At 44.8% G+C, this 25,968-nt stretch overlaps 1 protein-coding gene and 2 non-coding genes across 3 annotated transcripts; all 3 read left to right on the top strand.

Annotated features, from left to right (window-relative positions):
- Positions 1–9,562: 9,562 nt before the first annotated feature.
- Positions 9,563–25,024, top strand: LOC146178713 (uncharacterized). The gene is made up of 2 exons (XM_084579792.1): positions 9,563–9,957; positions 24,644–25,024. The coding sequence occupies exons 1-2, from the start codon at positions 9,595–9,597 to the stop codon at positions 24,830–24,832; spliced, it is 552 nt and encodes a 183-aa protein (XP_084435918.1). The 5' UTR covers positions 9,563–9,594; the 3' UTR covers positions 24,833–25,024.
- On the top strand, positions 18,618–18,690 carry TRNAS-CGA (transfer RNA serine (anticodon CGA)). Its single transcript has one exon. It is a non-coding gene; the product is annotated as a tRNA-Ser (tRNA).
- On the top strand, positions 19,620–19,692 carry TRNAS-CGA (transfer RNA serine (anticodon CGA)). Its single transcript has one exon. It is a non-coding gene; the product is annotated as a tRNA-Ser (tRNA).
- Positions 25,025–25,968: the final 944 nt, after the last annotated feature.

Raw genomic sequence — 25,968 nt, 5'->3', positions numbered from 1 at the left:
CACCTTGGTCAAGATCACTCACTTGAGCGTTTAATCCTAAGCCGACTTATGATGAACTGAAAGGCACCAGAAATTTAGACCGTCTGGCGTACTTCAATATGCACTGACCACGTGACTAGGTCAGTGTTCACTGCGTATGCGGTGAGTGGCGGTGGACCACCTGGAGCTCATTCGCAAGCACTTGACCACGTGACTAAGCTGGTGTTTAGAAACTGCTCCTCCGAGGCTTGTTTGCTGCGTCGCCATGGTGCAGTGTCATGCGCTCTGAGTGCGTCAATACTTGGGCGCAGGCATCACGCTGGAGCGTAGCAATGTTGAAGAGAGCTTACGCATCGATAACTGTTTAATTGGTATACACTTCGGTAAAGTTATCCTGTTTCGACAGCATTTCCCACACAGATGTTTATGGTTCCGCAGACTTGATATGTAAGACTCCTTAAAATTACAATGTTTTTAGAAAATTCGAGCTTTTAGGCAGGTTATACCAAGGTGTGACAGTTTTGACCCACAGCAGCAAATCTATTGCATTAGCATTTTCTAAACAGCGCTAAGTATTCTATATCAGCCTAGCAAGAATTGAAAACTAAATTGACCTAGCGCTGGAACAAGGTGATGAGGTGATCTACCCTTTTGTGCAAGCGGTGGATTGGCTAAATATTCTCACCCCAGTGTATGAACGCAGGCGAACAGGCAAAACGTTACTATATATACGACATAGGTATCGTCTAAAACAAGAGAGAACTATCTGTTAAAGATTACATTAAGCTGTGGCTGTGTGGTGCCGCGCAGTGGAGGCCTGCGCACAATGACCCGCAGAACGAAAGAAACATTTGACCACGTTCTAAGGAAAAACAGATCCGTTTCCCGGAAAACAGAGTTTTTGTGCCCATGAAGAAGCTTATCCTTATCATGGCATGCCGCGTAAAGAAAAGCGTAAGAATACTCAAGAAATGACATTCGTGAGGTCAGCATCCGCATTCCCTAGCTAGCTGAGGAGGCGTCAATACCAAGAGCTCCTTGGAGATCTCCGTTTCGATTGCAGAATCGAAAACTTGACGTTTGAAGAAATCGCTTCTACTGGGTTCACGCGTTCGCGGGGAGCAGCCATTTAAACGCATCAAGTTTATCCTCACCTTTCCTTCCATCGTTCATCCCCTGTGCATCAAGCGGCGTCAAAACGCGGTGATTAGGTGAGGTTCGACACGTGCATCCACCTGTGGTTTTATTTACATTTTTTTTAAATGTCACATAAACTGTTTTCCTCTTTCCTACCGCCATGCTTAACAGCAGGTTTCAAGAAGGCTTACTTCGCGTGTTTATCTGCCGAAATGAACAAGCATGCGCTTGAGAGGCAAAAGCATTAGCTGCCCTTTGATGCGAAAGACACTCGGCATCCGAGTAATGCCGTTGCTTGTGAGGCCACCTCCACAGCTAAGCAAGGCACCGCCTATGCAGCGCAGGAAAGATTCAATCTTTGATTTGGACTGCTTCTCCTACTTGAGCGATCCTGAAATCGTTGCTAAGGCGCGAGCGTTAGTATCCTCATGATAGGAAAAATCAATCAACGGTGTCGACCGTCGATGGGTTGAAGCCCGACAGCGACCTTGCTTCTCGGAGGTGACAGGTTATGTATTGACGCCCTGATTAGGCGAACAGTTTTGTGACGTCCAAAGATCATGTGGAAAAGAAGGAGTTGATTCGGGAAGTTTCTTTCTTGTGGAAGGACGAGATGTTAAACAAGCGCATTGAACACTTGCACCTTCGTATGAAGCCGAAGACCTCGAAACATGAAGCGTATGCTTCTGGTGAATTACGGCTTGCAGGCGACATAACTGGGCAGTTATTAGTCGGAGGTTTCGTAACACGAAACAATGAGAGTACATTAATAGATTATGAAACAAACGTCACTTTCTTTCATTTCTTTGCATTGGTGAAAATATAGTCATGTATGGCTTTGTTTGTTGGTTAACGTCGCAAAGCAGCTGAGTAGGTCTCCTGAAATTACCACCACTTGGGTTCTTTAATGTGCACTAACATCACACAGCACACGGCACCTGGCTTTCTCCTCCATCAAAAACAGGCCGCTGCGGCCAGGATTCGACGTGCGATCCATATTTCTGCACTGCAGCGACTTAACCACTCAGCCATCACGTTAGGGTGAATATTCCGAATGAATCTCTTTGATCTTCGGCGAATATTTCTCCCTTCCTTTGAGATAGCATTGATAAAAACAGTGTTATAAAGTTACGTACTTTATGGTCGTGAGCTAAAAACTTTGGAAGAGGCCTTCAATGTTTCTTAAATACAGCGGAAACGAACCAAATGGAAGAACGTTGGTGAGGCATGGATTCGCGGAAATGAAACTTATATTTGGTTTGCTTCGCAACGCATGTATCTCCAATTCTCGGAGAGGACAGAGCATGTATTACCGTTTAAGGTTCAGGGGCCGCAATTTGACCCAGTTGGTCCGACTAGAGGAAACATTTTTCCCGCAATCCCGCTTCTCTTAAATTTTACCCTTGACTGGACGCTTAATAAAAATTTTGTTTTTAACTTCTCGAGTTCCATGGTCTTATTTTGCAATATGCCTCAGTCAGATGGCGCTTTTTTTTTTTAAAGAAAGGAGCTCGGATTTTGACGTAAGTAGTACCCAATGAGAAGAAGAAATTAAGCACATGCATTGCTCACCTTCAGTACATTATTCTGTAGGTGTAGCCCGGATTGACTCGGGTAATATTTTATTTGATAATTATCTCTGCAGAGTGAAGCTGCTTGTGCTGGTGACGCACACCGCTCTGGAGACGGGCCAGTCTTCCTGCGTGTCTCAGCCCGTGAGCTCCTGGACTTCAAGTGTCTACAAGGACTCCTCCAGACCGGCGCTGGTGCTTATCACACGTCATCTGTGCTTACGATGAGAAATTGATAACGCGATTAGGCTTCGCTGTTCTCGACCTATATGAGATTTCTCGAACCCATCTTGCCTCTCACTGTTGTTATATATGACCTGGGATGACACCCTTTAGCGTATCCACAAAGTATATACCACTTATAGTAATTACCAGGGTAAGAAGTCTGCAGTGCAGGGGGGGGGGGGGGGGGCATCTCCGGTTGGTGCCTAAAAACTATATTTGGTCTTTAAGCCATGGGTTTTGTGCTTTCATTTCAATGAACTGTTTTTGGTATAAGGTATATCATAGTTTCTCGCCATTTTGCTTTTGCCACAACCGAAACAACTCCATTTTCTATTTCGTGGCTTCAGACCTTAGCTGGCATAATTAGAGCAAAGTGGATTTATGCCCCTGACATGCATCATTGTATATAGGCGTGTAATGGCCTACAAGTCCTCATTTATTCATTTTTAATGGGTCAGATCGTATCTGGAAAATGAAGGCCGTGAATATCCAAAGTGAACCCAGTCAATATTGAACCAAGTCAGATGTTTATTTGCACCGTTTACGTAACGGATGAAGGGCCACAGTGAGAAAGCTGCCAGTAAGCAGCCGGACGAGCTCGTATCTACTCCTCGTATTAGTCAAAATCTGGACAACACGAATGACAAAAATAAGCACAAAACATATATACTTAACCAGTGCAGAGCAAAGGTATAGTACATTGCACTGATAAAACATGAGCGTAAGTAAAATTACTTTATCATTCTGCAAACATGCCTGCATGCTCAGTATAAAAAACAAGTAAATAAAGCAAACTGATTTCATTCATAATGACGTAAAACTGAGGCAAACAATACAAATGGCCATCCATTACAGATTTTAAGCCTAACACAGCAATTTTCAAGTATTCTCTACGTCAACAGCATATACAATGTTGTTCATTCCTATCTAAATCTGCCTAGACATACATGACATGTATATTATATCTGACTTCACATTTAATCTAGCAATAAGACCGGTAGACGTATAATTTAAAAACTTTAATAACAGGAGCGCTGTGGAGAACTAATATGGAGTAGTTGCATTATAGCCAGCCTTGTACACATGACTCAGTTAACGTTTTTGTATACCACTTTTTTCGATTTTATAACACGAGACAGATTGGTATTGGTTCATATGTGGATCTGAAAAATAGTATCAAACATAATAGTATAGTTCTAGCGGAAATCATGCATCTGAAATGTCCGATTCAACTGATTATTCACACACTGTTAGTTAATAAGAAGTTCCCCAGAATCTTCAAGAAAAATAAACAGCAAACATCACAAGATAGAAATTAACTATAGAATATCAATCGGGATGACAATTAAAAGTGATATTGGAATGAAGGGAAATAGGCTTACATTTCAGCCAAAAGATAACCGCTTTTATTTTATTTTCGTTGCTCTTCAGATATTGGAACCGAAAGGTAAAACTTATCTCCTAAAATTTCCATCGGAGTTAAGTTTGTCACTGTCATCACGAGAAAATATGGTACTGTTTTTTCATCATCATCACCACCATCATCAGCCTGATTATACCCACTGCAGAGCGAAGGCCTCTCCCATATTTCTCCACTTAACCCGCTTCTGTGCTAGCTGCATCCACTTGACTCCTGCGAACTTCTTAATCTCATCCGCCCACCTAACTTTCTGCCGCCCCCTGCTACGCTTTCCTTCTCTTGGAATCCAGTTTGTTACCCTCAGCGACCATCGGTTATCCTCTCCTCGCACTACATCTCCTGCCCATGTCCATTTCTTCTTCTTAATTTGAGAAAAAAATAGCAGGGTTGGGCAATATTAAAATGTTCATTGCTGCACCTGTATAACGACCTGTAATTTAAACAGCATTGCGCTCTAATGCTGCCTTTTGGAACAGCACGAAGCTGTGACAAGACCCTTCGACCTCCATTTCTTACTTAGGATTACTTGACTATGAAGGGTTAATCATGAGTGTTTAAACGTAAGCTAGACTCACACACACCATTATTGCCGAATTTCAACAGCAGAATATCGTGATTCGCCAGGCCGATATCCTTGAAACATAGACAAATAAGTCAACCATTGTTGCCTTATTTTCCTTGCATTCAAATTGCGTTACATGTGTTCCTTATGGTGAAGCCAGGCTATTTCTCTAAAAGTGCTCTTCCGGAACCTAACCTGGTGTGCTAAGAGACTACAGTCATTAAGCAAAAGCCTGCACTGAATTATTTTCCAGCTTTCCTTCCCCTGGAATCCAAGGGAAGGAAAGCGTAGCAGGGGGCGGCAGAAAGTTAGGTGGGCGGATGAGATTAAGAAGTTCGCAGGGGTCAGGTGGATGCAGCTAGCACAGAACCGGGTTAAGTGGAGAAATATGGGAGAGGTCTTCGCCCTGCAGTGGGTATAATCAGGCTGATGATGACGATAATGATGATGATGATGAATTATTTTCTCACAAACGCTTTGGATAGAGTGGTAGAATAGATACCAGGGCTAATTACACAACTTGTTTAAAATCACTACATGATTTTTAGTTGCTTAGTCGGCAATATGGTACGAGATATAGAACTTAAAAAAAATGTTTTTAGAGTTGGCGTTGTCGCACTGCTCGTTTCTAAAATCGCGTCGCTCGTTTTTTTTTTTTTTTTTTAAGAAATAAATGCGTGCATTAAATTTGTACGAAAATTTCACTTCATTCGGACGGCGACACAATGCACAAGAATAATATTTTTTTTTACATGTGCAAGGCCGCAGAATCAATTCATTGACTCTTGTTGACAGACTCACATACCTTTGTATGATATTACCGGCCGAATTTTAAAGGGAAAGCGTTTATTGTTGCTTGATTTTAATGTGAAGGTATTTCATTGCTGATGGGTGGCTTGGGCAGGGTTTATGGACGGTATACGTTAACAGAGTATATCCGCGCCAACCACCACAAAACAAGTCTGGATTTCTCTGGATTTCTAACCAGAGAAAAAGAAAACTGATCAGCTTGCCTGGCCCAGAGATGAGTGCATACAGTATCGTGCAGTCAGCGCGGCTCGCGTGAAACTGCAACATGCACTTGTTTTTCGCATTGAAAATCGTCTTCGTCAAGTAGTTCCGCCAGCGCCGCTTCTTCATTAGGATACTCCGTACAACTGCGCCATTTGAACGAGTGTGGCCGATGTTTGCTAGCATAGTGTGGAATTAATCTACCAGACGGCGTTACACAACTCGTTGTGCTTTCACATTAGAGGGCCTAAAGAGATTTAATGCAGTAGTAGAATTTTTAATTTTTGCTCGCCTAATTAGGGTGGTCTATCACGTTAAATTATCATCTTTTTGAACCATACACATACACAGAGAGTAGGGAAATACCTCTTTGAAGTTATAATAAATAATACAGTTATAATAAATAGCAGATTTTAGCACAAAATTCTGCAAAAAAAAACAATTACGGCCAATTTGCATAAGTAATCAAACGCGAAGTATGTTCGTAGCACTGCTTAGGCGCGGAGGTAAGCACAAGCTGCTTCACGGCGCGGCGAGCGGCTCAGAGCCGAGTTCCAGGGAGCACCGCGCGTGCACGTCTGCTGTCCGTGAAGGCTGAGGCGTGACTGATGCGAGGGGAGAGATGCCGAAGTGCAGGACGCGCAAGCGACACACGACTGCTTACTCACATGAGCAGTCGTGTGAGTGAGCTATCATTCACATGAGCTATCATGAACTCCACAAAGGACAGTTCCGGTTTATTGTGAACCACACAGGTGAGCTTTAATGGGCACTAATATTTTGTACAAGGTGTCTCCTTTAGCGGCTTTCTTTTGCCGTCACCTTGTTACCATCGACGTGATATTCGCGTTGTTTTTTGTTTTTTTTACAGCATACGACGTTCCTAAAGTTGCCCAGGGCTGTTTTGTTCAAAAGCAGCAATCGTGTTGCTTCTCGGCAGTTTTCTTCTTATTCCCGCTTCTCAAGTGTGTATAGTACTGTTGAGCAGCCTTATCTAGAGCGCACCGACTGTGTTTCGCGGAACAAGTCAGCGCCATCTAACGTTAAGCCATGGGTTTTCGTTATGCATCCCGTGCGCATGCGTGGTCAAAATAAAGCGGTCCCCGTTCGTGAGTTATCGGCGTCATTTCCGCTCACTGCTTGTACTTCATGCCGCCAGACACGCACTTATATGAAACAGAGGCCGAGAAAACAACGCGTTTAGCATAAATCGCAAAGAGGCTACGCAAGCAGAGTAAGCGATATCCTGTATGCAGGCGTATTGTTTGACGGCGTCTCTTTGCGCTGGATTATCACCTACAATGGACACCGAATTTGGTATTCGTATCGATCTAGAAACTTGCTCGACGTGAAAGCACAAGGGCGGTGGGTAGTACGCATTTGCTATCCGCTGTCACTCGCGCTTGATTGCCTCATCGTCTCGTTACACATGAGAAACACGGCGGCATCGCGACGCCCTGGCCCCCTTCACAGCCTCACAAGTGCAGGCAGCGAGGTCATAGAGAAAGAGATTGCTAAAGAGCGGACACTCCCATAGAGACCAGCGGCCCATTTGACTGTAGCGCACCAAGCGGCCGGCGGCAACTACTTCCGGTCTTGGTGAAAGCGCGCGATTTGAATGCTAGCATGCGCTGCGACCTGCCCCTGCCCTTTTGGCGCATTATTTTGGTTTTACGAGGTCTGCTATTGTTTAGTTATTTTCAGCATGCATAACAACAAAAAAAACAGATTCCCAGTGCTCTAAACTGGCCATCGACGCAGCTGCGCCACAGACTTTACAAATCAAAATTGCAGAAAAGATCCCAAGTGCTTTGTGAAATGAGCATTTATTTTGCTCCATATAAAACGCATAAGAGATGCAACCAATATAGGCATACATTTACAAAACTTGGCACACATTAGGCAATGTGCAAAATACAGAAAAAATACACAAGGCGAGAAACAACACTTGGGTAGAGACAAAAACTAGCATGAGATTGATTTCCGAATTTTGGCAAATGCTATGTAACAAAACAGGCATTATACATAAGGTACACAGTTACAGAAGCGGCAACCTTAGCAAGAGTAACTTGTACTGTTCAGGGCAGAGAGGAGTACTGATGCTTGAGGAGGAGGGGATGAGGTTGTGAAGGGTGGCAGTTCCTGGCCCTACGGGGCTGGGACGGTAGGTCAACGCCGCTTGCGGCGGGGGCTAGCCTGTAACTGAATTTTTATCTGTTGTGGGCCGTCGTTGCACCCGCCACCGCTTAGTTGGCGGACGATGGCTGTTGCGGCGCGCGTCTTTCTCTCCTTCTGCTTTGTCTTTCTTCTCTATTTTCTCTCTTCTGTCAGCACGAGGCAGCGGAGGTGGCTCAGCTACAGGGCCAGTAGCAGGCCCGTGCATTTTCTTTTCCTTCTTTCTACAGCCACAACTGATGCTTGAGGGAAGGCCACACCGTTCACTCGTCGCATCTGCCGTGCTTCGGCTGTAGTCAATGGGTTCATGCAGCGCTGTTGGAAAAGGTATGAACATGATGCAGAAGGCTGCAAAGAAAGAAGGTCATTGCACCGCGCATACATTCGTGTATGTGAGTGCGTACTGAAGCTAGGTGAGCAGCAGTTATGGTCTAGAACGGGAAAGCTGCCTTCCGTAAAGTTGCTACAAAAACTACTCTTGCAACGTACAGGTCAGGAAATGCAGGCTAACCGAACCTCTCTGAAAATGCATTCCTACAGTGCGTGAAATACCAGCCACTAAATTAACAATGTTCAACGTTCCTCAAAAGCACTGGACAGCTGAAGCAACGAAGCTTGCAGTGCAATAAAACATTTCTCACTTTAGCATTGTTCTGTTAAATGCAACGCGACACCACGCTAAACTAGCCGTTCGCTAAACCCCGTCAGACGTGGCCAACGCGTCCTGACCCCACCGCGGCCGGCGAGCACGCCATGTTTGCTTGCCCTTCACACATGACTGAAGCGCAGACCGCCGTGCTGAGCTAAACTGTTCTAAATGCAAGCCATTTTCGCAGAAACACCAAATATTACACCTCGCCGTGGTTAGCAACAGCCGGAGCGTCACGAGCTGCACCTGAACAGCCGACTGACCACAAGGCGTGCGCACCGCGCCTCTTCATGAGCTGCGAAACTTAATTGGCACCGGCCGGCGCGGTTAGCCTAAACTGTGATGAAATGCAGCGTAGTTCAGCAAGAAACGTTGCTCACCTTCCGGTCGTTCCAAACAGCAGTCGTTCCGCGTAGCAGGCCAAGAGAGATCAAAATATGCGGTCTCTGCCTCACAGGCGAGGCACGCGCAGACAGCCAGCCCTTTCGACAACTTTCTGTCGTCTGCTCCGGTGGGCTGCCGCCGCGCGTGCGCCCGTGCTTATGTCACCATCCAACAATGGGCGGCAACGCAACAAATAGCGGGTCATTTCCTCGTGCCATTTTTCGCTGAGTGTCCGCTCTTCATCAATCTCTTTCTCTATGGCGCGGTTCCAACAGTGCGAAAGGTACTCGAAAGGCAATGGCTGGATAAAGAAGGGATGAGCAGGCATTAATCTAATTTACCGCGCATGCGCACGAGACGCATGACTTAAGCCCACAGCCTAATATGAGATGTCGCTGACTTGTTCCGCAGAGCGCCGTCTGCGCGCTCTTGACAAGGTTCCTCACCGCTGTACACCCTTCTAACCCGATGTTACACTGCTATGACAGACCTATGTTATTTGATGGTCGACAGATGCACTATTGTGCAAATGGTAGCAGATAATATGACACTTTTCACCCAGGAAAACATTTTCAAGTTCCTCACGTTCGGCCTGGCTGACGAGACTGAGCTCGAGGTTGCATTGTCGTCCACGCTGGCGGTGGCACGTTTTGTCATGAAGAAACCGGTGGTCGGCACAGTGCAGTTCGGCCAGAGCTGCGTCAGATCTACCGCGATGGCTTTCGAAGCCACGTGCATTCCCGCTCATCTCTCTCGACGGGAACACGAGGCAAGCATAACTGCTTACGCATCCAATGACACCACGCTGTACAGTTTCGAGACTGCCTCTACAGTTGACAGGAAGGTGAGTAGATTGGACCTTCGTGCTTTGCATTTGTTCAGACTTTTTCATTAGCACTTCAACTCTCAATGTCATGCGCTCGCGCGTCTTATCTTGAGCCTCCCGAGCGGAGGAATGGTCAGTAACGTCACTCTACTCGGAGACTCACTCCACCGCCCCCTCCACCCCCTGCCGGGAGTTTAACAACTGCTTCGCCGCGTTTGGTTGCTCAGTCTCGCCATGATTGAGGTGCTTGTCGGTCCGAGCGTCAGGCTGAGTATGATCAACCACCCGATATAGCTTGCCGAGAAGCGGCAGCGAACAGTAATCGTGATCGGCTTGATACATGGACCGACGAAGAGAGAGGAGCTCACAGAGAAAAAAAAATGCCAGTTTTACCAAGTCGCCAAGCTTAACAAAGTTCACGTGAGGTAACTAGCCTAAACCCCAATTAAATTGTTCAATTCTGCGTATTTTTTGTTCTTTCTTTTATTTATTATGCGCCCATGACGCGGTGTGGGACGTCATGCTGTAATCATAAAAAGCAGGCTTCAAAGTATTTGATGATTGTACAAGACTTTTCATGGATCATGGATCACTGCCTTGTCGTGGCGGAGGGGCTTGCGAAACTCGATGAAGTCGTGAGCTCTGCTGTGTAGGGCCACCCAAGATAGACAGGTCACGGCAGAGAGTTCTGACAAAATGTGATTCACTGGAGAAGGTAATGGCAACCCACTCCAGTATTTCCTGCCAAGAAAACCCTATGGCCAGTCACATTACCATTAATGATATGGCGCCGGAAGATGAGCCCCCCAGGTTGGAAGGCGTCCCACATGTTACTGAGGATGAACAAAGGGCGATTCCTAGTAGCTCCAGGACGAATGAAGCGGCTGGGCTAAAGCCAAAAGGACACTCAGTTGTGGATGTGTCGGGAAGCGACCGGAAAGTCCGATGTTGCAAGGAGATATATCACGTAGCAACATGGAACGTAAGATCTATGACGCAAGGTAAACTGGATGTCGTCAAGCGAGAAATGGACAGATTGAACATTGATATCTTGGGTATCAGCGAGCTCAAGTGGACCGGAATGGGAGAATTTAACTCCGGCGACCATTATGTCTTTTATTGTGGGCACGAATCCAAGAGAAGGAATGGGGTCGCTCTCATAGTAAACAGAAGAATGGGCAGGAATACACAGAAGAACTGTACAAGAAGGACCCGAATGTGCAAACCCAACATAAGACGGTTGTGATCACTGATCTCGAGCCGGGCATCCTGAAGAGTGAAGTTGAATGGGCCTTAGCCAGCCTTGCTAAGAACAAAGCTAGCGGAATTGATGGCATTCCAGCTGAGTTGCTTCAAAACCTCAACCATGGCGCTGTTAACATTCTGCATACATTATGTCAGAAGATTTGGGCAACCCTGCAGTGGCCACAGGGTTGGAGGAGGTCAGTTTACTTCCCCATTCCAAAGAAAGGCAGTGCCAAAGATTGTTCCAACTACCGCACGATCGCGCTTATTTCGCATGCTAGCAAGGTGATGTTGAAAATCCTCCAAGGTAGGCTGCTGCAGTATGTGGATCGGGAGCTTCCGGACGTGCAAGCTGGGTTTCGCAAGGGCAGAGGAACTAGAGACCAAGTTGCCAACCTTCGCTGGATCGTGGAAAAAGCAAGAGAGTTCCAGAAACCCATCTACTTCTGCTTTATTGATTATGCGAAAGTGTTTGACTGCGTAGATCACAGCAGATTGTGGCAAGCTCTCCAAGAGATGGGAGTTCCAATTCACCTCATCTGTCTCCTCAGGAACCTGTATGAAGGGCAAGAGGCCACAGTCAGAACTGGGCATGGTCTTACTGATTGGTTTCCGATTGAGAAAGGAGTGAGGCAAGGCTGCATATTGTCGCCCTGCCTATTTAACCTATATGCAGAGTGCATCATGAGGAAAGCCGGTCTGGACGAGTCTTCAGCTGGAGTGAAGATTGCTGGAAAATGTATCAACAACCTTAGATATGCGGATGATACCACTTTAATGGCAGAAAGTGAAGCGGAACTCAAGAGACTTCTGATGCGCGTACAAGAACAGAGTGAGAAGTTTGGGCTTAAACTGAACATTAAAAAGACAAAGATCATGGCGTCTTGCCCTATCAAGTCCTGGAGCATTAAGGGACAAGAAGTGGGAGCTGTGACAGATTTTCTTTTCTTGGGCTCCAAGATTACCTCGGAAGGAGACTGCAGCCATGAAATTAGGAGACGCCTGCTTCTGGGAAAGAGAGCAATGGTTAGCCTTGACCGCCTAGTAAAGAGCAGAGACATTAGTCTGCCAACCAAGATCCGTATAACTCGTGCTATGGTCTTTCCAGTTGTGATGTATGGATGCGAGAGTTGGACTGTGAAAAAGGCTGACCGCCGAAGAATTGACGCGTTTGAATTGTGGTGCTGGCGAAGACTCTTGAGAGTTCCTTGGACTGCAGAAGATCAAATCAGTCAATATTGTCGACCATAAACCCTGACTGCTCACTCGAGGGTCAAATTCTAAAGTTAAAGCTCAGCTACTTTGGTCATCTGATGAGAAGAGAGGAGTCGCTGGAGAAAGATTTGATGTTGGGAAAGGTTGAGGGTCGCCGGAGAAGGGGTAGGCAGTGAACGCGATGGTTAGATGGCATCCTCGAGGCACTGCAGATGAAGTTATGTGATGTTAGGAAGATAGTGAGAGACCGGAAAACGTGGCGTGACATGGTCAATAGGGTCACGAAGAGTCGGACACGACTGAACGACTGAACGACGACGACAAGACTTTTGCCGGCTAGCAATATTTCGTTCTACGCATGTGCGCAAATGCGATAATATCTGTACAACTCGATAGGAGCCTAATAAAACACGCAGTTTCATTCGTTCCGTTTTAAGTTTCATTCAGGCATTCCTTCGAGCGACATTTACAGGCGGGGCTAGAAGCAAGAACCAGACTTTGGTGCACTTTACAAGCCAAGAAAGGCTTCCGCCTTAAAAAAAAAACATTCGGGGCAGAGCAAATCCAAAACCAGATGTTCCTCATGTGAAAAGAGTCCCAAATGACACTTCCATCGCCGCCACCGCCAACACCGCATTGTAACCTGCAGCACTAAGGAAGGCATAGGGTGACGAAAAACGTACACGGACGTAGAATTGAGTGGAATGAAACGAGAGCTATCTAATTTTCTTTCTATGGTCCATGTAACATAGCACTCGTCCAGTTCATTTTCTATTTTCGTATGACTTTTTCCGGGGCTACAACAGATCAATTAAGGGGAAATGAGGGTGCTCGTTATAATACATGAAGGAAAGAAGCCAACAGTCGGCGAGGCCAAGGAAAGCGTTGGGGATGGTACTTTGTCTTTTTTTTTAATGTTTACTTGGATAATCACATAATTAATGTAATCTATTTAGGGGAAAGATAATTAAACAGAAAGTAGAAAAAAAACAACGTGCCGATGGTGGGAACCGAACTCACGACCTCCGAATATCGCGTCCGGTGCTCTTCCAACTGAGCTACATCGGCCGCTGTCCCCCCTGCTACTTGCTTGGGTATTTATGTTGTCTGTATGCGAACCTTAAAAGTGTTCACCAGCGCCACCCTCAACCATAGCGGCGGACGTGGAACGTCCTTTGTTACCGCCAGCGTCACGTAGAATGTGATCAAGAGTGAGGGCGAGAGCTGTGCTAGAACCCTCTTACGCTACCTATGGCTTCAAGACTGCCAGAATCGAGACCCCCGTAAGCTACAAGCAGATCAATTAAGGGGAAATGAGGGTGCTCGTTATAATACATGAAGGAAAGAAGCCAACAGTCGGCGAGGCCAAGGAAAGCGTTGGGGATGATACTTTATGTCTTTTGTTTAAATGTTTACTTGGATAATCACAGAAATTATTAATGTAATCTATTTAGGGGAAAGATAATTAAACACAAAGTAGAAAAAAAAACGTGCCGATGGTGGGAACCGAACCTTTCTTAATATTGCACCAACAGGCCCATCTACATCATCATGATCATCATCATCATCAGCCTGAATGTAGCCACCGCAGGGCGAAGGCCCCTCTCATATTTCTCCAGTTAGCCCGGTCCTGTGCTACCTGCTTGACGCCTCCGAACCTCTTTAGCCTAGACCAACCACGAATTTTTGCCGCAACCTGCTACGCTTTCCTTCGCTTGGAATATAGGTTGTTACTCTTAGCGACCATTGATTATCCTCTATTCGGAATACATGTTCCACCGATGCCCATTTACCGTGCGTGGTGGTATACCGAGGTTAGGGCACTCGATATTTGCGCCCAAGTATGCGGGATCAATCCCTGGCCGCGGCTGCCGCTTTTCGATGGAGGCGAAAAGGGAGGTGTCCGTATGCTCTGTGATGTCAGCGCACGTTAAATATCCCAGCTGGTGGAAATTTGCAGAGTCCTCCACTACAGCGTCTTTATAGCCTGAGTCGCTTTATAGCGCTAAACACCATATAAACTTCCCGCCGCGGTGGGGCAGTGGCTAAGATCCCCGACTACTCTGACGGAGTACTCGGGTTCGAACCCGACCGTCGTCGGCTGTGTTTCGATCGAGGAGAAACGGAGTGGCACCCGTGTGCTGTACAATGTCAGGACACGTTAAACAACTTTAGGTGGTCGAAACTTCCGGAGTCATCCGTTATGGCGCCTCTTATAGCCTGAGTCGCTTTGGGGCGTTAAACCCTACAAACCAAACAAAACCATGCTCATTTTAGGTAAGATCTTGATTTCGACTAGAATATCTTTAAATCGAGTTATTTCTCTGGCCAGCTCTGCAGGGCTCCTATCCCTCAAAGAGACAATGTCCTGACTTTTTTAACAATTTTGCTTCACTTCATTCGAAAGTTGCACCCTTAAATTAAGGAATACCCGGCTATGGAACTGAGAAACACAGCATAAGTACTTAAAACTTTATTTTCCGTATTGTACTTTCGTTGTCACAGCGGTAGCCGGTGCCTGCAAAAACTGACGTTGTAGACGACTTAAAGTTAGTTTAGCAACTCTGTGCAGCGCTATGAACATGACTGCTGCGCCATCTAAGATGCAAGCAAAACATGTCAGTAACTAAAATGCACAGATTTTGTTATACTGTAAATGACAGTGCTAAATACTGGCGAATACAATGCCATTATTAAAATAACGAAAAAAATCGGTGAAATCTGCCATGGATACCAACAACCGTCTTTTCTTGTATCAGCGGTGCTGATAGCAGCGCCTCTTCAAGTATGATGGCGTCTTGGGCTGCGTGGTTTCCTGGTTTGAACGCATATTTAAAACGAATCAAGAATAAGGAATAAAATTAGCTATAATATACTCAACAAGGACATGAACAAAATTACCTCTGTATGACGCTGTGGCATATTCATTAAACGTAGTAAATTAACTTCAGACTCTTCAAACAGATGCAATGTTCGTAGCAACGAAAGGACCCAGTATGCCGGCACCATATACTAAAGCCCGACTTTCATGATCAATGTAATATATATTAACTTGTTTAAACCATGCGTTCTTCCTTTTAGTGCCACCAAGTGGTAAGGTCCACCAGCAAAGGCCAATATTGTTACGATCGTCTCCGGCAGTAGACTGAATTTAACGTCACACCAACCGTTATCTGTTCCGTGGCTCTCTGCTTGGCCCACCTAAAAGCACTTCTGAAACTACAACGCACTTTCCTTCTGCTCTTGTGCGTCGTCGTCTGCATAAACTTCCATAACCTCTCATAAATAATAAGCGGATTTAAGAGAGAAAGAAAAAAGGGCGTGGAGCGCAGTCACAGTTTGTCATTCACGCCTGTTGTTCTTAGGTATATAAACAGTACCCTTTACTCCTTTAACGCAGTCGACTGTCGTGCCTACGGCCCAAGGATCTTATCCCCAGTTAAAGGGTGAGGATTGAGGCGGTCCAGCGCAGAAAGAAACTCATGTCTAATTCACAATGCACTATGATCTCACAGGAGGTCTTCGATTGTCTCTTCAGAGGCACAATTATCACAGGCAGTGCTGTCGGCAGTTCCAATATGGAATGGATACCTGTTCGTGAAATAGTATCGAGCCATAAACGGCACAAAATGTTGCTTCTCTACGCGATATCTTATGGACAAGGCTAAGACGCAGTCCAGGGTCCTTGAGGCGGTGGTCAGAAAACTCTCCCGTGCTCCACGTTAAAAATGTTACCTGCAATGGCAAGAGCGAAACGCACGTGCTTCGTCAACCCTTGATACGGGGATTTTGACTTGAAGTTCGTCATTATGGGCAGAAAGAGCAGCCTCGTCCGCCTGGTGGTTTTCAGTGTCTTCGGAGCTACTGAAAAATAATGTCGTGGTCACCTTTCGATATTGGGCCGTGGTACAGCTGGCAGATCTATCTGAAGAGTTGGCCATGTGACCCACGGCGTAGTGCAGCTTGCAGGCCTTGAAGAGCTGCTTATAGTCTGTGAACACGCTCCAGTCATGTGAATGGTCTTGGCAAATTAATTCAATGGTAGCGCTTAGAGCAGCTAGTTCAGCCCCAGTAGTAGTCAGATATGACGTTTTAAACTTATCAGGGTTCACTTGGCGGGTGTTACCAAAATCTCCGCGCAACTGGTTGGATTAACCGAGCCATGTGTGTAGATAAGTGTACGATGTCGATGTTTGAAATGCAGGTAATCCAACGTCATTTCTTTAGGAGCACGGGATGACATGGCGGCTTTGTTCGTACTTCCAGGAATATAAATTTGAATTCGAGGTTCATGTAGACTCCATATGGGGATGTAGGTCTTACGGCAGGGGTGAATGGCGAAGGAATATAGGTGCGCTCAGCTTCTATATGCAATATGACACAATGATGCACATAGTTTAATGTGATACTGTTTTGCGTGTGAATGTCGCAAGGAAACACTTCTCGATTGAAATATTAGCCTTGCAAACGAAGGTACGACGTCAGTTATGTTGAAGGCTTTTGAAGCCGCGCAAGATCTAGAGAACGAGTCACAGTGGATACCCTAATAAATATATCATATTAATTGATGCAAATTTGAGAAGATTGTGGCCATAAGTGTACGAGGCCGACGAGAGTAAGGCTGTAGAGAGCTGGGCTCAGAACTCCATCGGATGGCACTCCGCGCAAATTTAGATATAAAGATGTTGGTCGACCTTCACTCTGGACAAAAAGGGACCCCTGTGATAGGTAGCTGCTTATGCAGCTGAAAATACCTGCTCCGAACAGCACCTAAGAGGGCGTGCAAAGTGGCCTGATGAGTTACCTTTTTGTAGGCGTCCTTGATGTAAGTAAGATAAGCTTTATTTCCAATCAACGATGGAGGGACACGGGGCTACAAGCGGCGGCTGCAGCTTGACTGGTCCTTGCCCCCGCCCTACATGAGAGCGACAAAACGACAGATGGCACTTGACAGCAAAGCACACAATAGCAATGAAAAATACCGGTTACACAAAAGGTATTGGCGTGGAAATTGCACAAGGTCGACAGCAATGTGCAGTTGCAAACAAAACAATTCTAGGTCCGTGTCTCAGAGATAAAAAATTAGGTAACAATGAAAAATGAGATAATCTATGCAACTGTGTTGTATTTGAAATCATTTCAGTCCCATGCACACACGGCATCCAAAAAAAAAGGAATATACTAATGTATCAGGAATGATATCACCACAAGATAACGCCACAAAAAAGTCATATCATTTCCAAACGTTATACAATACTAGTACCGAAAGAAAATATTCTTAAACTGCTTAACATTCAACTGTAAAATGTCGGTATAATTAGACCAATAGGAATTTAAAAGTGATGGAATACAGTATTTTAGTGTTTGCGCACCGTAATTCATTCAGCTGAAATCAACTTTCCAGATTTCGGGTTTCCGCATGAAATGGGAGTTAACTTTGGAAGTTAAGTTTCCTAAATTTGTTAAAATATTAGCAGTGTCTCCTTTCTTTGATTAATGCGAGACGTAGATTGTAATTTTACATGTCTTTCACATGCAAAAGTCCCAGCTTTTAAAACAATGGTTGCACATTAGCGTCGTACATATAGTGTGTAATGATTCTTACCACCTTTCTATGAAGCCTACTGAGTTTCTGCATATTAGTCACTGTAGTAGTACCCCACACGAGGTTGCAATAATTAATATAAGACAGAAAGAGAGAGCTATATAAAAGCATCATAGCATTCTTAGGTAAGAAAAACTTGTTTCTATGCAGAATACCAATTACTGACGCAAGCCTAGAAGATATGTAATCTATGTGTCGGACCCAAGACAGAGTATCTGTAAAAATGACTCTTAATGTTTTAAATGCACACACGATTTCTATTTTCGAGCTTTGTAACTTCAGTTTTAACTCCGACGGTACCATTCTTGTTTTCGCATGAAAAACAATCGGTTTTGTGTTACTGTTGTTTATTATTAGACCGTTCTGTTCTGCCCAACCGCCTACTTTTGATAATGCCGAGTTTGCAATGTTAAACAGTTCTGTACAGTTTTCCGCGACCCAAAAAATGCTAGTGCCGTCAGCGCTTCCACGCTGATGGTGTCGTTTAAGTATACATTAAATAGAAATGGTCATAAAACGTTTCCCTGTGGAACCCCCGACTGTACACAAAGCAGACTTGAGAAATGGCCATTGAGCTCAACATATGGCACGCGATGTTCTCTACAGTACAGCGGCCGATGTAGCTCAGTTGGTAGAGCACCGGACGCGATATTCGGAGGTCGTGGGTTCGGTTCCCACCATCGGCATGTTGTTTTTTTCTTCTACTTTGTGTTTAATTATCTTTCCCCTAAACAGATTACATTACTAATTTCTGTGATTATCCAAGTAAACATTAAAAAAAAATAATAAGACAAAGTACCATCCCCAACGCTTTCCTTGGCCTCGCCGACTGTTTGCTTCTTGCCTTCATGTATTATAACGAGCACCCTCATTTCCCCTTAATTGATCTGCTTGTAGCTTACGGGGGTCTCGGTTCTGGCAGTCTTAAAGCCATAGGTAGCGTAAGAGGGTTCTAGCACAGCTTTCGCCCTCGCTCTTGATCACGTTCTACGTGACGCTGGCGGTAACAAAGGACGTTCCACGTCCGCCGCTTTGGCTGAGGGTGGCGCTGGTGAACACTCTCAAGGTTCGTATACAGACAACATAAATACCCAAGCAAGTAGCAGGGGGGACAGCGGCCGATGTAGCTCAGTTGGTAGAGCACCGGACGCGATATTCGGAGGTCGTGGGTTCGGTTCCCACCATCAGCACGTTGTTTTTTCTTCTACTTTGTGTTTAATTATATTTCCCCTAAACAGATTACATTACTAATTTCTGTGATTATCCAAGTAAACATTAAAAAAAAAAGACAAAGTACCATCCCCAACGCTTTCCTTGGCCTCGCCGACTGTTTGCTTCTTGCCTTCATGTATTATAACGAGCACCCTCACTTCCCCTTAATTGATCTGCTTGTAGCTTACGGGGGTCTCGGTTCTGGCAGTCTTAAAGCCATAGGTAGCGTAAGAGGGTTCTAGCACAGCTTTCGCCCTCGCTCTTGATCACGTTCTACGTGACGCTGGCGGTAACAAAGGACGTTTCACGTCCGCCGCTTTGGCTGAGGGTGGCGCTGGTGAACACTCTCAAGGTTCGTATACAGACAACATAAATACCCAAGCAAGTAGCAGGGGGGACAGCGGCCGATGTAGCTCAGTTGGTAGAGCACCGGACGCGATATTCGGAGGTCGTGGGTTCGGTTCCCACCATCGGCACGTTGTTTTTTCTTCTACTTTGTGTTTAATTATCTTTCCCCTAAACAGATTACGTTACTAATTTCTGTGATTATCCAGGTAAACATTAAAAAAAAAAAAAGACAAAGTACCATCCCCAACGCTTTCCTTGGCCTCGCCGACTGTTTGCTTCTTGCCTTCACGCGATGTGAAAGGTATATATGATATGATTAGCTCTAACAGTAGCCCACTAACACCTTACGTCTTTAGTTTTTCAAGAAAGAAGTTACGATTCAGATAGTCAAATGCCTTGGTGAAATCTAGGTATATGAAACCTAGTACATACGTTGTGTTGTCTATGTTTGTTAGAATGTATTCTTTTTGATCTAGCAAAGCAAGTTGTGTAAGACTAAATTTCCGAAGCCCATACTGCGCATCGATTATGTTGTTTGGTTTTTGAAAAAAAAAAATGATTCAAGGCGCATCAACATAACTTTCTCTAACCCTTTAGAATATAGGAAGGACAGAGAGTGGTGGTAATTATTAAAAATGTCATGATCACCTTTTATATATATAGCCCTCACCTTTGCTATTTTCAGGTAGTTGAAAAGTACTCAGAAGCTTATACACAAGTTAAATATGTGTGTTAGGACAGGTGATATAATATCAAGAACATATTTTACAGCCTCAATTTGCACATCGTGTACATCACAGCTGGCTGAGTTTTTTAGTTGCGTAAACGGTGAATACACTTCATTGTTCGTCACAGGACGGAAGAATATACTGCTGGGGTTTCCCTTAACGAGGTGCTCTAGATGATTTTCCTTAACGAGGGGCTCTACAATTCGGTTTCTGGTCCATAGCAGGACCAGAAACCAACTTGTTATTGATCTTAAGTTCACTAATTGAACAAGGAATTTGTGAACGGCCAAGAACCTGATTGAGTTTTCGCCAGGTAGACTTGGAATCGTGCTTTACTGCACTAAAGAAATTTGCAAGGTAATCACTTTCAGCTTTTCTAATTTCCTTATTAAGGCTATTTCTATACTTCCTAAATTCTTTCAAATGAGTAATGTCTCGGGTCTGAATGAACCAATGTAACATGTTATTCTTAACTCTAATTTTAGCCATTAGGTAATAATTTATCCAAGGTTTCCTTATTTTTCTCGACACACTCATGGTGCGGAAAGGAAAATGTTATTTGTAAAGCTCGACGAACTTATCAGTGAATAAGCAGAATGAGACATTAAAATCTGTTGATTCTTGAATATTTTACCAGCCCACCCTTGATATTTCATTACGGAATCGGTCTAACTGCAATGGAAAAATCTGCTGATAGGTAACTTTACGATTTATTCTGTTCTCATTTTCTAAACGTTTCACACAAACAAAAATAGGCAGGTGGGCACTGAGATCACAAGCAAGAACACTCGATTTGACTTGATGATCTGCGAAATTGGTTAAGAATAGGTCAATTAATGTTAACGAACAGGATGTAATACGAGTTGGAAGGAATATGGTATAAGCTTTGTTTTGCGATTTAAGCAAACGCTTAAATTCTTTGGCACGACTAGATGTTGTTTGATGCCTGTTTAAGTTGAAATCGCCCCCACAAACAAGGTCTAAATTAGAGTCATTAATGTACCAGAAAAGAGATTCAAGAAAATTAAATTGTGAAGTTCCCTTCAGGGGGTCTGTATACCGTAACAAGAACCAACTTGCCGCTACGCAAAGATAATGCCTCAAAATCTCTCGTTGATTTAGTGAAAGGTGGGAATATTTCATATTTTACACCCTTCTTTATCAGCATGGCAGCGCCGCCTCCTCTGCCATAGCTTCGATTAAGATTGCATGCATGTCTGGTATTCCGGGAAAAAATATTGCGTCACCATCATCACGATACCATGCTTCGGTCAACATAAATACACTGAACTGGGTATTGATTTGATTGAACAGAACTTCCAGTAGAGTGGTTTTATTTCGAGCAGCTTGCATGTTCGCGTGAAATACTTTAAATGAAGACTGAGAGGCGCTGCCAACAAAATCATCAAAATCATTTAAAGGTACATATTGTAATGTAATGTGTCAATGACTAGATTTGAGAAAAAGATACAGTCGTGCCTCGTTAATATGGACACTTTGGTTTCCGACCAAAACTGTCCATAAAGCGAGTCATTCATAATAACGAGTCATGAATAAAAACAAAAAGAATTTTATTGAGAAAAAAAAATTGTAATTAATGACTGCTTTTGTACATAACGGTGTGCACTGGACTTGAAATTTCACAGAACACCGGCAATTTTGAGTGCATTATCCTTGTCATTGTGGTCTTCGAAAAATTGTAGCGCAGTCTGAAGCGGAGAGACATGGTCCATAGGGTCACGAAGAGTCGGACACGACTGAACGACTGAACTTAACTGAACTGAACTGAACTGAAGCGACTTGCGCACCATGACACCCGTGATGGTGGGCTTTGTGTTGGTCGAACTTTCGAGCACGAACACCTCACTGGCCGATGAATCAGCGTCCGATTCTCTACTCACCGCCCCTTCCAAAATGGCCTCCTCACTGAGCAAAGTAGCCGCTAAGTAGCTGCTTGAAATTCTACTGAGGCGAGGAAATTGCTGAGCTGTCGATACTAGTCCCTCACGGCTTGGATTGATTGAGATGGCTTTTGCCGTTTGTATTCACAGATTTCTTAGCGCCTACGTTCAGCTCTGTTCTTTCGCGTTTAACTCTCGCCATGCAAAAAGCCAGGCTCCTGATGCTTTGCACTTTTTTACCTTGTTAACCTTCTGCCTTTCCGTTCTTCTGATTCTTTTTTTGCCTTGTACTGTTTCCGTAAGGAAGCAAGGGAGTCAAGTTGGCAAGCTGCTATGCAGAGGGCTATCAAACATCCCATCTTCTTGGCGCCGTTTCTATGCGTTCCTATAAAACAAACACTGCAAGCTGAAGTACAGTTCAGAACGACGGCTAGCCGACTACGAAGAGCTCAGGCCTTGTCAAGGCCGCATCGTTGACTCAAAGCGAAGCCGACATGCGGATCGCCTGGTGCGCAAAATGTGGCAGTTCGGCAGTGCAACAGGGACGAAAACCAGGAGCATTAGAGGGAAGTGGGCCCAGGACGGGACGTCCGGTCCCGGTTGCGTGTTCGTACGTCGCCTTTCTTTTGTCGCTCTACTTTGTGAGTGTGTCTTAACTCTCACCGAAACGCGTTAACGGCTTCATGGAACTCACATTGTGCTTTGGGAAAGAAAACTTCCGTTCCCACCGCCACTGTAGGCACTTGTCTTTCTTCCTGTCATTTCTTTCTTACGCTTCTACCGGCTTCTCTGTTCACGTTCAGCAGAATTTATTGCAACCACATGTTGCTGTTTTCCCGACTGCGGCGGCACTTCCGCTGCACCCAGAAAGCTCCTGGTTCCCCCCTTTCGGAGTCTTTTTTACGCTGACCCTCGATTTGATGTGTACGTTCCTCTGCGCTCATGCGCCTCCCCCCCCCCCCCCCTCCCCCTTAGAACGGCGACACGCCCGCTGTGGGTTCTCTCCAACCCCACAGGACTCGTTCAGGCATTCCGCCGTATCGGCTGTCGCGTAGGTTCACGGGCGGCGCCCTCTGCTTTTTTTCAAGCACTGTCCATATTAACGAGACAAAAATACATGGGCCCAAGTGGGCCGTGTGCATTCTTCTCCTGTCCATTGTCCAGACAGCGAGTTTCCATATTAACGAGGCATAAATACATTGAAAAGGTTTCGTCCCCAGAAAAACTGTCCATAATTCGGGTCGTCCATATTAACGGGCGTCATATTAACGGGGCACGACTGTATATAAAAGAACACCAGAAAGAACTAATGAGGGTTGCTGCTTGCAACATTATCCAGTTCCTTTAAGGCTTGAATGCGCCATGCACGTTCACCGTTCCTTCGCCGAAGAAAAATCTTCCAGGGCCAAACATACTGTCGCAAACAATACGACTGTCAATATTTTCAAAGCGTTTCGGTGTGCACAGATGTTACAAGGTCAACCACATTGTCGATAGAGATGCGCCAACGGCGAAACCGGGACATAAAATGTGGATAATTTAATATTGCTCCAGGTACCATTCCACGCACGTTAGTAATATTCCTTCCATGATTTCACCGACGCAGGTAGCGAGTGCAATCGAACGATATGACGCGAAGTCGAGGGGTCATTTTTCAGGTTTAGAAGTGGAACCACAAGCCTCCATTATTATTAGGAACTGTGTCATTGCACCACGACTTGTAATTATTCAAAAGATACCGTCGAACCTCCTCGCCAGTGTTAGATAGGGCAGAGTATGTCACACCATTTGGCCCATGTGATGATGACTTTCTACAACAAGACAGCGCAGTATCAAGTACCTCCATGGAGAAGGGAAGATTCATGCGTGAATCCCGCGAAGGTAAAACGTCGCAGCAATGCAGCGTTGTGGAAGGGTTTTGCGCGACTGTTACTCTATACTCTAGCGCGAAAACCTTCGGCTACTTCTACCTCACTGCGTCGTTGGTGGAACGCGAAAAATAACCTAACAGCTCCGCTTTGAACATGACATGCGGAAGCAGTGTGCCCAAGATGTATAGAAGGATTCATTTCGATATCAGCCTTAGATCTCGTAGAAGTTATACTTGGCAGTGCTTGCAATGCCATGTGGTGCTTGTTACTTCAAAAAACTCTAAACAGTCACTATTCAGACATGCCACCTGCCAACTACCACCTGCCAAAGTCATGCCTGTGCTCTTTCGCTCAAAAAGGATTTTCTTCCAAGCAGGACATTTAATTTTTGGAGTTAATACTGGCGACAGCGCCATTACCGTGGAAATTGTGCGCAATATTTTTTTAGTAAATGCTGTGAAAGTTTTTCATAGAATTCACCATTTAGAGCGTATCTTGCATAGTTCTATGTCATAACAGTAGAGAAATCATTATGAAAACGTACGGGACTATAAACAGCCTCCGTTTTCATATCCACAGATGCGCCGCTTCGTGATGCCCCTGGACGACAAAGTGCACAGGCGCGTGGGCTGGGCATTCTTCGACCTCGCCTTCGAAGTTTACAACAAGAGCGCGTGCCTCGTACAGGAACCAGTCGACCAAGACTTCCCACGCCTCAGCGCTGGCAAGCTTGTCCTTGAAGAGAACAGAAACCGGAAGTTCCCCTAATAAATAAATCTTTTTCCCGTTTGTGCAAGCAGCGAATGTAAAATAAATATCCGTCGCAACGACCCACCCAAATGGGACTCTTCACATTTCGTAGGTGAACAGCTGGCTACTGCAGCACAAGTGCACATTTGCACAAAATAGCATGCAACCTTTTTAAACGGTAACGTATACAACACGTTCGCCCGATAAGCAGTCGGTGTCGTAGTTGTTGGCATCGCATGTCGCAAATAATGGGGTCTGCACAAAAAAACGTATGACAATTTATGGTTGTAGTGACGGATGATTGGTGTGTTATAGGTGATGACGAGTTAATGAAACATTGTAATTGTATAACTGTAGTCTTATGCTTCAAAGCAATAAACATAGCCGAAAAACGGAAGCGTGAAAATAAAAGTACATGTGGAACATTCCAGACAGCACCATCGTTATCGCCGCGTATGTTCAACCCATGGAGGAAGGGTTCAACCTGACTGTCAGTGTTCTCCGCTGCTCTTCGGGTCCCAGTACCTTTGATTAAACCCCCATGGTACTGAATAAATGATGAAATCAGGATGAGAGGGTTGCAAGGTACCAAATGCTCAGTACGAAAAGCCTGTCCTCTCCATTTTGAAGATTTGTAATTAAGAAAAACGTTTGCAGTTGAACAAATATTTGAAACTATTGAAACAAAAAACTTCAAAAAGGGGCAACTTCATTGCTTGTTTATGCTAATTCACATAGTTTAGACTGTAATTGATCTATGAAATTGAATAATTGAAAAAAGAATGGAAAAGCATTGTAAAGGAATGAAACTGCACAGGATGGAAAGCTAATGCATAATATCAAAAAACTAAGGGGAAGATAACAAAATGCGTGATAAAAAAGTGGAAACCATCATCTCTGTGCGCGAAACGCTATCGCGTTATACCCTCAACGGTGGAGCGTAAGCGTTCCGCTAATTTCTTCCTGTGCTCCTCCGAGATAGGACCACACGAGTAACGTAACTGGTTTGTCGTACCAGTTCTCACTAGCAGTGATCAAGACAGCAAGTATAGTTCTATTTTACAGGCAAGAGAATCACGGAGTGCAATTGCATATTCAGGTGCGTTCACTCTAAGTTACAGGGCCTTCTTTAGAGTTAAGCTTCTAGACTGTCC

This window comes from Amblyomma maculatum, chromosome 9 (assembly GCF_055883805.1).
Source record: "Amblyomma maculatum isolate TAMU_Amacu chromosome 9, ASM5588380v1, whole genome shotgun sequence".
Lineage (NCBI taxonomy): Eukaryota > Metazoa > Arthropoda > Arachnida > Ixodida > Ixodidae > Amblyomma > Amblyomma maculatum.
The sequence above is the reverse complement of the archived record's forward strand: the minus strand, read 5'-3'. Positions and strand labels throughout refer to the sequence as shown.

Bases quoted from the DNA above. Each gene is read 5' to 3' on its own strand.
- LOC146178713 (XM_084579792.1), top strand. From the start codon at position 9,595: ATGACAGACCTATGTTATTTGATGGTCGACAGATGCACTATTGTGCAA. The intron at 9,958-24,643 runs GTGAGTAGATTG...TCATATCCACAG, and splicing joins CCTCTACAGTTGACAGGAAG to ATGCGCCGCTTCGTGATGCC.